Source organism: Zeus faber (assembly GCF_960531495.2).
Source record: "Zeus faber genome assembly, chromosome: 3".
NCBI lineage: Eukaryota > Metazoa > Chordata > Actinopteri > Zeiformes > Zeidae > Zeus > Zeus faber.
Genome location: NC_137190.1, coordinates 10,595,671 through 10,611,505, shown reverse-complemented (window position 1 = coordinate 10,611,505; position 15,835 = coordinate 10,595,671). Strand labels below are relative to the sequence as shown.

Genomic DNA, 15,835 nt, shown 5'->3' with positions numbered 1-15,835 from the left:
AGAAATGTATTAAACTAAACTATTTAAAAAAAGTGTAAATTAGTAAAATTTATTTAAATAATATGAAGTAATATATGTTATGTTATATGTTTGGCACTTAAAAATACAACATCTGAGAGAATAATATCTAGAAATGTATTTAACCATTGTTTTTTTAATATAAAAATAGATGATTTTGTTGAATTTGTAAACAAGGTAAAATCTGGCCCCCACTGAAACAGAATGCAAGTTGAAGATCCTGGACTTAAAGGATACAGTTTTCGTTGCCTTCCGTGTCCCGCGGCGGCCCGGGCATGTTGAGCAGCACTAATCGAGCGTCGTGAGATCTGTTGACAATAACCTCGTTCAGCTTCACAGCTGTGTGCATCCGGCGCACGTTGGACTGGTCCCTGGAGGGAGGAGGCACGGAACGGTGCAGCGTGAGGCGCGGCCCAAATATGGATACAAGAGTTAATTCCTGAACATGGCTGTAAAGGACCGTTTTAGTGAGTTTTTGCCAGTTTTGCCAGTCACAATTTTACATATGACACGTGACCATTTTCTGATGATATAATTCAATTTTTTTTTTATATTTTCTATTTTGTATTTTGTAAAATCAACTTCATTTTGTCATATTTTATATTTTTTGACGCCATGTTAAAGCGTCTCTGTCTTTTCAAATGGAATTAATGAATAAAATATGGCAAAATTATATTATAAAATGATACACAATATTTTCACTATTTTGGGGTTTTGGTCAATTCTAACAATAGGGCTAAAAACCTTATAATGACGGTGTTTGTGTCCAAGTTACTTAATAATGTTCATTCCATTTGGAAAAGATGGAAGCGCCATTGTTTTAAAGGTCCCATATTATACTCCTTTTAAACAAGTTAAAGTAGGCCTGAGGTCCCTAAAACATGTCTTTTCAAGTTCTTTGCTGAAAATACCACTCAGGTTATGCATTCTAACCATTCTAACATGCCTCTATACCCCTCCTGTTCTCGACGAGCTGTTTCTGTACGTTCCAGTGTGTCACTTTAATTGCAAATGAGCTGCTGCTCCCTGCGCACCACACCGGAAGTGGTTATAGCTCGGGGGGCTCTCTCTTTTTTTGGTTTCATTCAATTAGGAAATCGAGGAAATAAATTAATCTACAACATAAACACATCATTGGCTTGGTTTGGAGAAACGCGCAGCCGATCAAGGTACTCTGATCGCGCGACAAAGCCCACCGTCAAACCTTTTTTTTTTTTTTTAGAAAGGATAAAAATACAGGAGATTTACGGGAAAATATTTTAACAGGATGATTTTAAGGATTTCTGCTGGTGTGTGCAGCCAACAACAGAGCAGTCCCCGTGGCGTACCTCCGCAAAGGTATTTCTCAAGCCGTGGGTGGGATGGGGGGCGGTTCTAATTCTAATGAGCCCCCACTTGACGTAGGAGGGGGAGGCAAATCTGAACAGCTTGCTGAATGACATGTTTTCTGAAATAGGGAGCCTGTTGTCTTATTCACAGTTTGTGTGTTGGTAGGCCCACAAGAGACCCAAATGTATGTGTGCAAGCCCCGAAAAAGTGAGTTTTTAATTACATGTCCCCTTTAACATGGAATTAACAAATACAAAATACAGCTAAATTAATAACAAACACTGAAAAAACTATGTGAAATGTGTGTGCTGATGAGTAAACAGGCTAAAACTCAATTTGGCACAGCTATGGTCCTCGGTAGAATGTTTGAGAGAGGAGAAAAAGGAAGTGAAATTTGCCTCAGTGCCAAGGTAAATTTCAGGTACAAGGGTGAAGTCCTGAGCGCCAAGCGCAGTCCAACTCACGGTTTGAGGCTGATGAGTTCTCTGAAGTTCTCTGGAGCGTTGTGAGTGCTGGTCCACTCCGCCTCCGACTTCTCCGTGGTCCACGTCATGTGGACCTTCTCTGACGGAGGCTCCATCACCTCCTCCTCTTCATCCGAATACCGACTGCCCATGCACACCAAGGAATGCCGGTCCTTCACCAGCTGGGCCTGGGCCAAATTAAATCATGCTTTACCAAGGCCTGTGACCTCAAAAAATTCAAACTACATGTTCAGATCCGGGAACAGTCAAATCATCATGTTTCCAAGGTTTAGAACTGAACGGGTTTTAGATTAAATTTACAACAATTAATAAAAAATATATACATTTTCATAATGTAATAAAAATAAAAATTAAAATATTTTGTTATACTGCTAAAGCTTTCAGAAATATTAAATCATTTAAAGTAGAATACTCTATCCAAGCAGATTTGATATTTACATAAAAGAATACCTTCTGTTTATCAATTGTAGAAACCATGGCGAAAAAATAAAGCACAACCACCAACACTTCTGGAGATGCATTACATTTTATGTTATACTGTATAACCCCACATGAAACATAATGTGCAACAAATATTTCAAGAAGTGTTCTAGAAATTACCCGGTCTGTGGCCTCATCCAGCCTCTGCCTCAGTAGAGAATAAATAACAGGCTTTTTGAACAAATTGAATATTGATTTGGGCTTGCAACCCAAGAGTTATTTTTTTGTAGATTTATATTTAGAAATACACTTATGTTCACTCTGCGATTGCAAACATCCTTTTTGCTTGTTTTCGTCTGCTAATGGCGTGAGAATAAAATGCTCTACTCCTCACACCAAGATAGTTTTCCATAATGTTGCACGCCTTGAATGGTGCATTTTCCTGCCAGCGACATCATCTATTTGATTTTTAAGACGTTCTAAATATGTTAAAAAAAAAAGCTAACTAGAACTGCAAGTTTCCCCGGTCAATAATTAAAAACCCAACACCCCATTCCAAGAGACTTGAGAGCATTTTGCTATAAGTATCACAAACAGTAGAGACAAACCTCTCTCTCCCTCTCTGCGCTGGACAGCCTCATCTGCCTCAGCATCTGGGACCGCTGCTCCATCATCAGGGTTCGCTCATACGTGTATGCAGAGATGTCACTGTCGTGCTGAAACGGACAATGGAAAAACCAAAAAAAAATACTGCTTTATTTTTTCATTATCTATTATTATTATTATTATTATTATTATTATTATTATTATTATTATTATTATGAATGCATTTATTTTTATTTTTATTATTATTGTTATTATTATTATTATTATTATTATTATTATTATTATTATTAATAATAATGTATTTATTTTTCTTTTCTTTTTTATTATTATTATTATTATTATTATTATTACGTTAAGAGAGCCATTGTTGTGAAAAAAGTGTATTTCGCCAAGCTTGGAGGCTATTCTTACCATTTCAACCACCTCCACTTCGGCCTCGATCCGTAGCTGGTAGAGAAACATGGCTAAATCCTTCTTCATTTGGATGCTGTTGTCCTCCATCTGAGCGACGGTGAAAATACGCATCTTGCACTTTCGCCAAACCTGAAACACAATCCAATACATTAACACGTGCAAATGTTGATGCTGTTATTGGATTGGATTGTTATCGTCTTCCACATGACTGCAAAATGAGTACACAGCACACAATTTTAGAGAAATATAAAAAAAAAGGATATTTTTCAGAAACAAGCATTCTTACTAAATAAAATAAGAATGAAAACAAATCAGTCCATGTGTAAATCAGAGACACAATAAAAAAAAAGTGCACACAACTTTGCATAATGTCATTTCTGGCAGACAACTCTTAGATTTAATTTAAAATGATCTTTATTTATTTAGCATCTTTCCGAGTTGGGCGTCTGGGCTCCACTGCTTATCATTCCTGGCAAGGAGTAGAGAAAAGGCCTGCTTAATGAGCTAGAAAAAATGGGAGTGATGAGCTCAAATCCCCCCATTGAATATACAGTAAGAGTCGAGCCCAACAGGTGGATACAGGGTAGGCGGAGGGAGCGCAGCAACAAAACAAGTAAAGCAGGCCGTCGAGCTGCCTGACAGAAACAGCTTTGAAAACTCTGCCTCATAAAGCGACTTTTGAGATCGTTTCGAGGCCGCTTATGAATTCTCACTTTGTGTTGCTTGAGCAGGAAGGGCAGTAGCATCAGCATCCCGCCATCATGGACGATCCACCACACGTCGATGTTTCCGTCGGTGAAGCGCTCATGGTTGCTGGGGTAGAAGGACACGTTCTTGGGCACCATCAGGGCGAGGTGGGCGGCTGTGGTGCAGCGCACGGTGTCTGAGTTGGGATGGACACAGAACCATCAACCCAACCAATGTAATCACAAATAATATTAGGGTAGAAAAAAACTAAAATATAGAAGAGGAATATTTGAAATATTCGCACCTATCTATATTCATGTGGGTTATCATGATTTATTGAATAGAATAGAATAGAATAGAATATATATTTACTTGAATTTTTGATCTTGAAATTCCGATGCAGTCACAATTAAGGGAAGAAATGTTTACCAAGAAAGAGTATATGTACTTTATCTTAACTTTTAGAACATATTATTTAAAATTTTGATACAAATAAAAAAATACTAATTAACAACACAAACACAAAATGCAATGACCATTTTAAAAAACAAGTAATTGCAGGGGACAAGGGACTTGTATTCTACGGAAAGTACATCCTTTGAGTTTGATCTCGGCAAGTTAAAAACTAGGTCGGGTTTCACTCCGCTGTAGCATCTATGCCAAACTAAATACTGGGATACCTGAGCCAATGCATCCACCAGCCGATCTATCTGGCCGTTTTCGGCGGTCTTGGCTTCTTGCAAAGTTGAGTTGGGACATGCATTTGGTCCATGCCGGATGACATAGAGCAGCAGAAAGTAAGTACATTGGCAACAAGTCCTTATCCGTGATATACGGTATCTTACTGATAAAGGTCTTCCAGGCCCGGGGGTCCTCGCTCTGCCTCCAGCCATAGGGCCAACCCAGCACCACCGTGTTGTGCTTCATGCCCCCCAGACCACACGACTGGATCAGGTGGGCGATGCCTTCCCTCACCTTGGATGCCACCACCACCTGGCAGAAACCCTTGACCCGCTCGATCTCCATCATGTTCTTAATGGCCTAATGCAGAAGTCGAGAGTAGAGTTTGAAACCTTTCCTTTGACAATAACATACTTTATACCTAAATTCTGACATGCCAATACATGAACCTTTGAAATTCAATAATCTGTAGGCTGAGAAAGAGCAGACAGGAAACGGGTAGAGGTGTGCCGTGCTGGAGGTGTGTACCTGCTCGGCAGCCTGCGTCTCTCCGTAGCTGTTCAGGAAGTTTCCTTGGACCACAGAACCCACGATGGTTAGACCTTTTCCTGCCTTCAGCTGCGAGGCAAAGGTGAGGAGGCGGGGGTACTTGACGTGAAGGTCCTCATCCAGCTTCAACAGCACCAACAACTGGGGTCTGCACACAAAGGACAACAATAAAAATAAATAAAATGCAATAATAATAATAATAATAATGATAATAATAGTATAACATGCTAACCCCTAAATGACTTCTAGGTTCTATATTCTTGATATTTGTATTATTCTTTTTAATATTTGTATTATTATTTTTTATTAACCTGTGCTGTCAGCATGCTGCCCATATAACATGGAGTACTTGTATGCTATTGCATCTAGGACATAGTTAGTCTGCAAGTGGAGTTCAACTTCTCAACCTGCAATGCACTCTTTATTAATTCTTAAATCATGAAGAACTGCTGCAATAACTCTGTCCTGTGGACGACCTGTGGGATGACAAGAGCACAGCTTTTTGTTGTACGGAACCGCCACCAATCCCCCTCTTTGGTGAACTATTTTACCATGTTTGGGTCTATAAACAAACTAATCACTACTCCAAGAGGGGAAGAATCACCACGGGTGAGACAAATAAACATAGAAACAGACACAAACAACATGTACATGTAAAAACATAAACATAGAAACAAACATGTACACAGAAAAGGGTTGTAAGAGGGATGTAACCAGGAGGGTGTTGGGGTGCGTTCAAAGCAGGTGTTGATGGTGTGTGTGCCTGTGTGTGTGTGCGCGCGTGTGTGTGTGTGTGTGTGTGTGTGTGTGTGTGTGTGTGTGTGTGTGTGTGTGTGTGTGTGTGTGTGTGTGTGTGTGTGTGTGTGTGTGTGTGTGTGTGTGTGTGTGTGTACACCGGTGAGTGTGCAGGACTTATCCCAATTGGTTCTGCTGTATATGGTCGGTATTATGTCGTGGCGCCTCCAAGCAGCAGAAAAGCCCCCAAAGCTACCCCTAAATCCCGCAGCCGTACAGACACCCCACGGCCGGGGAGACCCCACACCCCCGGGGCGCACACATGCAACGCACCCCCATGTGCAGGCACAAGACGCAGCTGCATTGCGGGGTGTGGGGGTGCGAGTCATCCAAGCGAGTGGAAACCCTGAATCACTCGCACACCTCCTGCCCCGCAGATCCTGGACTGGCGGAGTTTTTTTTAGAGTGAGACTATTGTGCCATTGTTTGTGTTCTAGACTCATACCAGTGGAATTTCAGGACAGGCGAGAGGCATGTTGGGGCAGTAGCATGACAGGGAAGATCGCAGCCGCCCACCCCATCCCCACGCACGCAGCTCACACCCCACCCGTCCCATAAACCCAAGGCCGACTGTGTGCTGTATATACTGAGTATGAGTTTTATTCTATCTAGAATATGCATGGGTGGGTGAGTGGGTGGATAGATGGATTTGTGGATCAGCTATGCAGGTAAGACCATGTATAATAAACATACTTACATACTTACATAATATATAAACATAATATACAATCATAGGGCAAATCACAGGGCGTTCATTTATGCCTCCTACTGGTTGGAAAACAATCAGTGACTAAATTTACAGGCCTAAGGGCGAAACTGACAAAATACAAACACTGCCCATACAATGGTCAAAGTCACAGAGGTCGCCCCTGGCATGGGGTCCCGCCCGGAGACGCCCGGAGACACACGAATACCATGAGAACTGGAGACTGAAATGAAGTCTGAACTGCTTGATGTAAAGCTGTACCTCCAGTTCTTGGTGTGAGGGGGTCCAGCCTCCAGTCGCAGCAGTGAGTAACGCGCTGCGCTCAGAGACAAGCCTCTTATCCCGTCTCCCCACTCCTTCTCGGCTCTGCGTATGGTGACAAAATAGAGTCAGGTAAACAGACGTCAAACAGGCTAGCAGATATTTGTTTTCTACTTTGTTAGTGGATTACAAATGAATTACCCGGCACATCTATTTGACAGACAATTTGCTTATGGACGGAAATAATCAGGAAATGCTGTCATTGGATTAAGATAGATAAGATAACACATAATTAATCCCTGGGGGGGTGGATTCAGAATTGCGCATGTTATTAATCGTTCATTGTGCATTCAACATTTAATAAACCCTGATTGTTCTTACAGACCCATGATCTGTGGTGGAATAAAAATAAATCTTTAGCAGTTTACAAAATTAAAAGTGCTTAATATTGCCTGAACCACCTGTTGTGTACCCAAAAGCGTAATATGTTTGTGCAACACTAGCAGTTGAAAATGTGGTAATTAACTTGTGTACAAAATATTTCAATAGATTTATTAAAGCTGATCATTAGATATATAACATATAACATTGGATATATACAACTGTATATATACTAAGTCTTTTAGATAACTTGCAGTGTTAATGATCTAAATACAGTATGCGGTATTGGGATTTTGACATCATATTCATATGAGAATGTATATTTATTCATCCATCAGTTAATGCCCCAGTACAGTTCAGCCCTGGGATTGTATACAACGTTTCAAGGACAACAGGGTTTTGGGGATGTCTCTGAGCAGTCCCATCGCTCTGAGGTAGTCCGCCCGCTTACAGGGTTTCCTGAAGAGGCTTTAAGGTCTGGACGAAACCTCCGGCTGGCGGCTCCACCAGGAGCTGGGCAGGATCCTAACCCTATGAAAAGGCACCGTAAATGCATACGAAGAGGCAAAATACAAACCTACCCCTGGTACTCAATGTACTTGTAGATCATGCCAGCGATGCCCATGGCTACTATGGCGTAGTACCAGGAAGAGATGAACATCAGCGCCAGACACATACTCATGCCCAGGAAGGACAGAGCCCTATGGGAGTAAGATAGAAACCAGGTATTAACCAGATTAACCAGTTTTTACTATTTTTAGGCATATGTGGCAATGTATTGAGAAGGACACATACACAAATTTAAAGGTGAACATACGAGGGCATTACTATGATGACTAATACTCCAGTTTACGGCTCCTGCAATACTACAATAGGGATGTTTAACAAATGCACTGGATTTAGCACACTTAAAATGCAAATCCTTATCTGATCCAGTGGAACTCTCATTAGCGAGCGATCAAAGACGATGGTGTGGTAGTTTGCATGTATGTAGCTGCTCATGTGAATCACGGCATGATTTAAACAGACTCAACACAGTCAGAGGATGATTAAAGGTCACTTAATGTCAAATGAGGTGACTCTTCAATATATCTTAAAAAAAAAAAATCCCCAAATGAATAAATATAAATATATATATATATATATATATATATATATATATATATATATATATATAAATAAAATTTATTCATTTTTATCTATACAAATATATATATACAATGTTAATTTACACTTCTGACACCGCTGAGCCTCTGGAGGTGTCCATATGAGGGCATCTGCATCAATCTGGTGTTTGCTGGGATCCCCCTTGAGCGGGACAGACGAACAGCCACCACTGCTACATAAATTTAAAACCATTAAAATACGACCCGCACGTCAGTGTTTTCACACAGTTTGTAGCTTTTAACCTATCTGTAACTGATGAGCTTCTTTATCAATGTGTTTTTTTTCCAGGATTCCGAAGAGTAGTTTAAGATCTTTACTTAGACGTAACTATCACATTGGCTAAGGACATGACAAAGGTTTTATTTTTTATCTTTTAAGGACCGTGCATGATACTGGACGTGAGTTAATTCGTCTGAAAAAAATGTAAACTTTTTTTCTTTTTATAAGAAACCTAAAACTTTCGGGCCATTAAAAAAAAAAATCTGTTTTTTAGAGAACTTCACTAAAATGTGATTGATAAATGCGTCACCTCTACACTCGCTACCCGAGGCTCCGCCCACATGAGGAAGGTCGCAGTGACGTCACGTCTAAACGAGCGTTCGTAGCCGCCATGGTGAGCCAGCTGTCGACGACGGTCAAAGGTTAGCTCCAACTGAAATGAGGAGCCGCAGCGAGCACGGTGCCCCGGACCTTGGGGCCACAGGACAGAGGCGAAAAGTTGAAAAAAATAAAAATAAATGGTGACGGCGTCGGCACATTCTACTCATGCTGCGAGACGTCCAGAACGTGGAACCACAGAAAGAACGATTGAGACGGGAGCCTCCGCGCTTCAGCACCAGTACCGGCGTTTTTCGCACTAATCATATAAATAAAATAAGATAAAAATTGAACAAGACTCAAAAAGATAATACAAAGCGGGGGTACAAAATAGAAGGGAATAGAGTTACGTAAATGCACTTAAAGGTGCAGTGTGTAGACTAGTGGTTTCCTAATTGATGTTACAGGTTGCAATACACTGACCTCCTCTCGACCCTGACCTCCAGGCGCCGCGGACATAAATAAACACAAAACCCCTCTCTAGAGCCAGTGATTGGTTTGTCCTTTCTGGGCTACTGTAGAAATATCGGCGGCCTGCGACATGGCGGCCTCCGTCGAAGAGGACCCGCCCCCTACGTAGATAAAAAGGGCTCACTCTAAGCTAACGGAAACACACAACGATTCTTATTTTCATGGGGTTATCCACAAGTTGAAACATACTGATGAAGGCTATATTCCATTTCTGCCAAGTCCCTTCCTTCATTTCTACTGTAACTGTCAGACTGATTGTTTTTGGGAGCCAATTCAGGTTTGCCAGCCAGGATGATGGAAGATGGCGTTTGAAGCCGCCGCGTCCACTTCTTTTGTCGTTCTCCGTAACCACAGACTGCCCTTCATGTCTTCTTTCTTTCTTTCTCATCTTTTAACCAAACCGCTGTATCTACTTCTTTTCCCATTTCCCCAAAACCATAGACCGCCGTGTCTACCGCTTTTTTGTCTGTCCTGTAATCATCGAACACCGTGTCTGCTTTTCCTCTTTTTACTATAGACCGCCGTCTTTATTTTGTCGTAGCTGGTTTTTTGGACCACCGTCTTTTATTTGGTCTATGAATGTCGAGCCTATGGATGTCATCGCGTCCGTGTTTGAATGAAGCTACGTTTTGTGCAGCGAGTATTCGCCGTCCATTGGCGGAAGTGCTGAAGTATTCATTGATCCTTCAATGGCTAATGTGCTCATGTGCAATCAAGTTTCAACATTGTGTGTTTTAAGAATTCAAGCGTTTAAGTTGCTCATAACATTAATCTCGGTGATCACATAGATCACATGGTCACCCGTACGTATGCTCTGGTCACTTCCTATGTACATTCACTGCACATCACTATCATTTATAATAATACAGATTCAATAGCACTCTGATACTTTACATTTACATTATTATATTATAATTATTTACATTATAATACTCTATTCTATATTCCACATCCCATTCCCGTCTCTGGAACTGCTGCTAGTGTTATGTGTACTGTTATGTATATTTTATGTATATTATGCCATCGTCATTTGTGACTTTTAATAATTCTATGATTCAACTATTGTTTTTATTTTTTATTTTATATCCTATGCCTACTATGTCGTTTTTGGTTGCCATGTCTCAATTAATTTCAATGCTCAGAATGACCCCGGCTTACTGTGCATTTGACCAATAATACACTTTTGATTTTGACTCATGTTGTGTTCCACAGGCTTGTGTGTCTATAATGTGTGATTAAAATGTCAGATTTGTTTTATAAAACAACCATTTACAGTCATGCATTTAAAAGAATTGGATTAGGGGCACACAATACCCTCACTCCGCCCTTGTGCACAACTCATGCATACACCCCAAATGAGTCATGCAAACAGAATACTAATTATAATACCTCTACTCACCAATGGTAATACTTAAAACGTGGCCTCCAGTTGGGTGTGCGTAGCAGAGTCTGAACTGCACAAGCCAAATTCACGAAGAGATAACACATCAAAAAGAACCTGTTGGATGAATATAAAAAGCGCTGAATGTGAATAGAAAATGCGTCTCCATAAAATAAAACATTTAACCTTTTAGATTAGTTTACATCCATTGCAAAAAAAAGGGAACGATACCAAAAACAAAATGTGATGAACTAAAGTGAGGTTTACTCCTTGCATTGGCCTTGCTGCAATTGCTGTTCTTTTTGCATTTTCACTGCCAGTAACCCTGATCCAGCAGAGTTAATCTAACATAAATTTCCTAACTGTAATTCAAATAGACATACTGATTATATTGTTTATTTTCCAAGCTCAAGGACAAAAAGGATGTCAGTGTCTTAACCTAAATGTAGTCTTTAACAACCTTCACAATAGCATTATGCTAAATAGCATGACATTAATTACAGTGAACCTGCTGCCCTGCCAAGATTAATGGTATCACATGACAGGATCTTTTAAGGGAAATTTACTAACTGAACTCCATGGCACAAACATTTGCATACTACACGGAAAAACAATCAAGCTTGCAGAGTCGGATCCCAAATGTATTAATTAGATTTTATTGTGTGACACCTGTAGTTTAATTTTGCTTTCAATCCACTTCATATTTTTAATATATATGTATTTATTTGTATTATAAAACTATTATTATTGTTTAAATATATTTTAAATCTAATATATTTCTTGTTATTTTTATTATTATTGAGATGTTTAAAAGTGTGTGTGTGTGTGTGTGTGTGTGTGTGTGTGTGTGTGTGTGTGTGTGTGTGTGTGTGTGTGTGTGTGTGTGTGTGTGTGTGTGTGTGTGTGTGTGTGTGTGTGTGTGTGTGTGTGTGTGTGTGTGTGTGTCAGCTTACATGGAGAGGATAGGTGCCACCATATCCAAAGAGGCAATAAGAATACCCAGCTCAGCAATGAGACCTGTGAGCAGAAGTGCCCATGTTGGTTCTCCATTGGCTTTACCATGACCAAACACCTGAAGAGGGACATCCAGGTCGGTTGTTTCTCAATTAACTTGATCTCAAAACATGCAAGTGAACTTTTCTTTGTGTCATATTTAAGGTGTAAAGCCTTATACCTCATGTAATACAAAAGGCACATAAAATATTCACATCCCACGGAACAAAAATATGTTTTAATTGTCTCTACACATAATAAAAATAAGACATGATTGACAGGAACATTTGTATGTGTATTTGATGGTGTGCATTTTAATGCATTTATAGAATATAACAACTTAATATAATAAGAGGAATGACAAGATATTATCATGTCTTATGACTAGCATGTGTAATGGCCTACCCGGAGGAATGGGATGATGTTGTCCTTAGCGATAGCCTGTAGAAGACGTGGAGCACCAGTCAGGGATTGCAGGCCGGCCCCCACGGTGGAGAAAAAGGAGCCGATGACAATGACCCATGGGGAGGGCCAGGAAAGAGTCCCCACAACTAAGTTTTTACTGACAGCATCCCCAAACCTTAAGGCATAGACGAGACACAGATTGATGCGCTTAGACGATTGAGCATTGTACATTCTGCATTAACCTCTGGTGCATGAACAAACCAACAGAATGTCATAGAAGATTAAAAGTACAGCAAACTTGATCTAAAGTCCCGACTTTTTAACAGATAATGAAAGTATACATATCTGAAACTGGCGTTCTTTCAAGGCATCGCACAATCCAAATGCACACAATGTGGTAAGTCATTTGTGATAGAACAGCAGGGAATCTCTAGAGTTGATTAGTTTTAACAAATTGTCTTCAACCACGACGTCACAGCAAGGATACCAGCCCAAAACCTACAGTATAACCGCAAATTCACAATTTGGAGTTTCCGTTAAGCTGCATTCAACTTGTGCACACTGTTAAATTAACAGTTATTCTGAATATTTAGAAGTTCAAAACTCAACTTACTTGTCCCTCAGGACTACTCCTTCGATGCAGGCCCCAAATAGAACAACAGAGGTGAAATCTGAACACAGTTGGTCAAGGAGCCTCCAAACTGACATTTGACTCCAACAGCCACGCACATTTTGTTAAATCAGCTTCCATGTACTGGACACAAGGAAGAGGGCGCCAGCTTCCAAGCGATCAAAATGAGGATACAAACAAGTGACGTGGTGGCTATAGCCAAGATGGTTCCGACGGGAATAGACTTCTGAGCATCTCGGAGGTCACCGGATCTGTTGGATCCTGCCATAATGCCTAGAAAAAAAAGAAGCATACTTTTAATAACTATAGCAGTCAAGGGAGAAAAGAGCCAAAATGATTATGGCTTGAATAGTCACGCCTTATTTAACACGGCTCCCAGAGAGTTTCGTCTGAAGGGTAATTTGGAACATAACAGTCACTTTGGGAGTCATTTTGTGATTGTTGTGACCAAAAATGTGAGATTCTGCAGCAGTTTTCCACATACCTTGCAATTCAATTTGAAACATTCATTTGATATTTTTTTTTTTTTTTGCTGTAAAATTGCACCAATGAAGACAGTCATATGTGATGACTTCCTATGATAATACGCATCAAATTTGATCATGCGCTGACGTTGACAATTGAGTTAAACAATAAAGGGCTTTTGATTGGTTGGCGGAACTAAGTTGACGAAATGTATGAAAATTGAGTTTGTTAAAGTGTCGTACCTGTCGCAGAGGGGAAGAAGATCCCGACCAGTAGAGTGAACGACGTAGCGATGTCTGCAGACACATACATGCCGAAGCTCTCCATGGTTCCGTGAACGTCTGCCGACGGCAATCCTGACTTCTCCAGGATTTCGCCCTTCTGTTGGTAGTCACCCCACATGTTGTCTAACACAAGGCACAGCGTTTTAAATGTGAGGAACAAACCTGTTTTACGGAGGCATACACAATGAACGAACACCAACCACAAATGTTGACTCCAACTTTAAATTACTATTATCTAGAGAAGAGGGGTTTCTATCAAATAGAGTATATCACATCTTTGTCTGTAAACGGAGAGAATGTACGAACCACCTGTTCAAATACAACCTATACTGTGACTTTTGTAGTAGCCCTACATAGAACATGATGGATGCAATCTATATATAAATCCTATCCCACAAAACCCTAAGGTGTATTCTTCAATCACCACTTTTATGGCCCGTGTTAAATCACCTCTTATAATACCACTTGCGAGGCCGGGGATGCCCTGTATTGCTGTCACATTGTTCCGGCTGAAGTAGTCATCACACTGAGCGCTGCTCATGTTCCCTGTAGAGCAGAAGTTCCTCCACAGCTGAGTGGAAACGGTATCATTGCCCACCACCACAGTCTTTGCGCAAACATCGAAGAGATCTCTAACCAGTGTCCTGTTTCCCAACATGCAGATCCTAAGGGAAAACAATGGAAAAAAAAAAACAGTCTTAAATCATCGCCATTATCCAACATCACCACCACCTTTGAATCTCCCTTACCAATTCTTATTTTATTTTTCTCATTCAAAACGCTGTCAATTCCATATGGTCGATTCATTATTATAACAAGAAAGCTACGAAGGAAATAAAATAAAAACAGGTTGTGTTTTATGTAGCACTATAGAGAATGCTTTTACTTAGGGAAGAAATCTCCAATCCCCAAAAAACACCCATGTTTTGCATCAGGTATGACCTAAGACGCTCTTTTATGAACTTACGGGAATTCTGGCGGGTGAGAGGCGGATTTAATTGCCCCTGCGTAGATCGACACAATGGAGATGATGACGCAGGCTAGGAAGAGGGAGGCCAGTTTGTTGACGTATTTGACACCAACAAAGACCACCACAGCCATCAGGCTGAGGCAGATGGAACCATAGACTCTCATGTTGTTCAGCACAGCACTGTCGCCCCCATGTGGGTCTGTGGCGTGAAAGATGGCCGCCTGGGGGACAAGGTATTTCTGGGAAAACAAAAAAGGAAGGCTATTCATATTTCACAGATGATGACGATGATAATAACCTTTATTTGTATAGCACCCTTCATGTACAAATTGAAGCTCAACGTGCTTTACATTAACAGAAGCACTATAGAAAATGTTTAATAGACTACTCGTATCATTTGCATTAAATTTCTTGTGTTATGTGCTGTGAGCATTCTTGTTGATTGACATGGAAGAATGGCTAGGAGAAATTATATTGAAGCCTCGATGCAAACTATACATCTATACTCGGGCATTAGTCAAACAAACACAAACTGACCAGGAAAATTTCAATGGCTCCGAGTATGTACATGGCTGCGGCAAAGGTGGTCCCCAGGTAGAAACACAGCCCCACAGCTCCTCCAAACTCGGGGCCCAAGGAGCGAGAGATCATAAAGTAAGCTCCTCCAGCTGCAATGAAGGATAAACGGTTACTGACGACAGCACTGTTGACGCCACCTGGGACTGTACTTAAAACAGAAAATGGTGCGGAGAACAAATTACGCTTTTGGTTTCTCATTGACAGACAAAAGAGAGACAAAATCACCTCGTAACTAGTTGTTATGGAGGTGTTTTGTTTTGCAAAAAATTTATTTTTGTGAAGAATCCTTTCACAATATTCAACAGGAATAAAAATCTGTGCTTATTATTTACAGGCTAGAAAACTGACAATGGCGATGCCTTAAATTATGTTTATTAAAGCAAAAACATAAAAGCCTCTCTGCATGTATTATTACGGTTTGAAATATGTATTGTATAATTACCTGGAACAACACCGTTAGTAGCAATGGCACTCATTGATATAGCTGTGAGCATTGTCTACAAAAGAAAATGGAAAATGTGAACACAAGGAAAACGGCTTTGTGAACTGTGATTCAGACA

General features: G+C 40.4%; 1 protein-coding gene across 2 annotated transcripts in view; it reads right to left on the bottom strand.

Annotated features, from left to right (window-relative positions):
* The window catches only part of slc12a4 (solute carrier family 12 member 4), a 35,372-nt gene that overhangs the window by 1,252 nt on the left and 18,285 nt on the right, over window positions 1-15,835 (bottom strand). For both annotated transcript variants that reach the window (XM_079997718.1, XM_079997719.1), the window contains exons 5-23: window positions 15,718-15,772; window positions 15,234-15,364; window positions 14,694-14,935; window positions 14,177-14,391; window positions 13,685-13,849; window positions 13,152-13,250; window positions 12,960-13,017; window positions 12,347-12,521; window positions 11,902-12,020; window positions 10,967-11,065; window positions 7,914-8,033; window positions 6,952-7,056; window positions 5,169-5,337; window positions 4,805-5,000; window positions 3,986-4,155; window positions 3,270-3,401; window positions 2,861-2,968; window positions 1,812-1,999; window positions 256-389 (exon numbers count right to left, since the gene is read on the bottom strand). In XM_079997718.1, coding sequence (XP_079853844.1) covers window positions 256-389; window positions 1,812-1,999; window positions 2,861-2,968; window positions 3,270-3,401; window positions 3,986-4,155; window positions 4,805-5,000; window positions 5,169-5,337; window positions 6,952-7,056; window positions 7,914-8,033; window positions 10,967-11,065; window positions 11,902-12,020; window positions 12,347-12,521; window positions 12,960-13,017; window positions 13,152-13,250; window positions 13,685-13,849; window positions 14,177-14,391; window positions 14,694-14,935; window positions 15,234-15,364; window positions 15,718-15,772 — 2,680 coding nt within the window. The remainder of the gene's footprint in view (window positions 1-255; window positions 390-1,811; window positions 2,000-2,860; window positions 2,969-3,269; window positions 3,402-3,985; window positions 4,156-4,804; window positions 5,001-5,168; window positions 5,338-6,951; window positions 7,057-7,913; window positions 8,034-10,966; window positions 11,066-11,901; window positions 12,021-12,346; window positions 12,522-12,959; window positions 13,018-13,151; window positions 13,251-13,684; window positions 13,850-14,176; window positions 14,392-14,693; window positions 14,936-15,233; window positions 15,365-15,717; window positions 15,773-15,835) is intronic.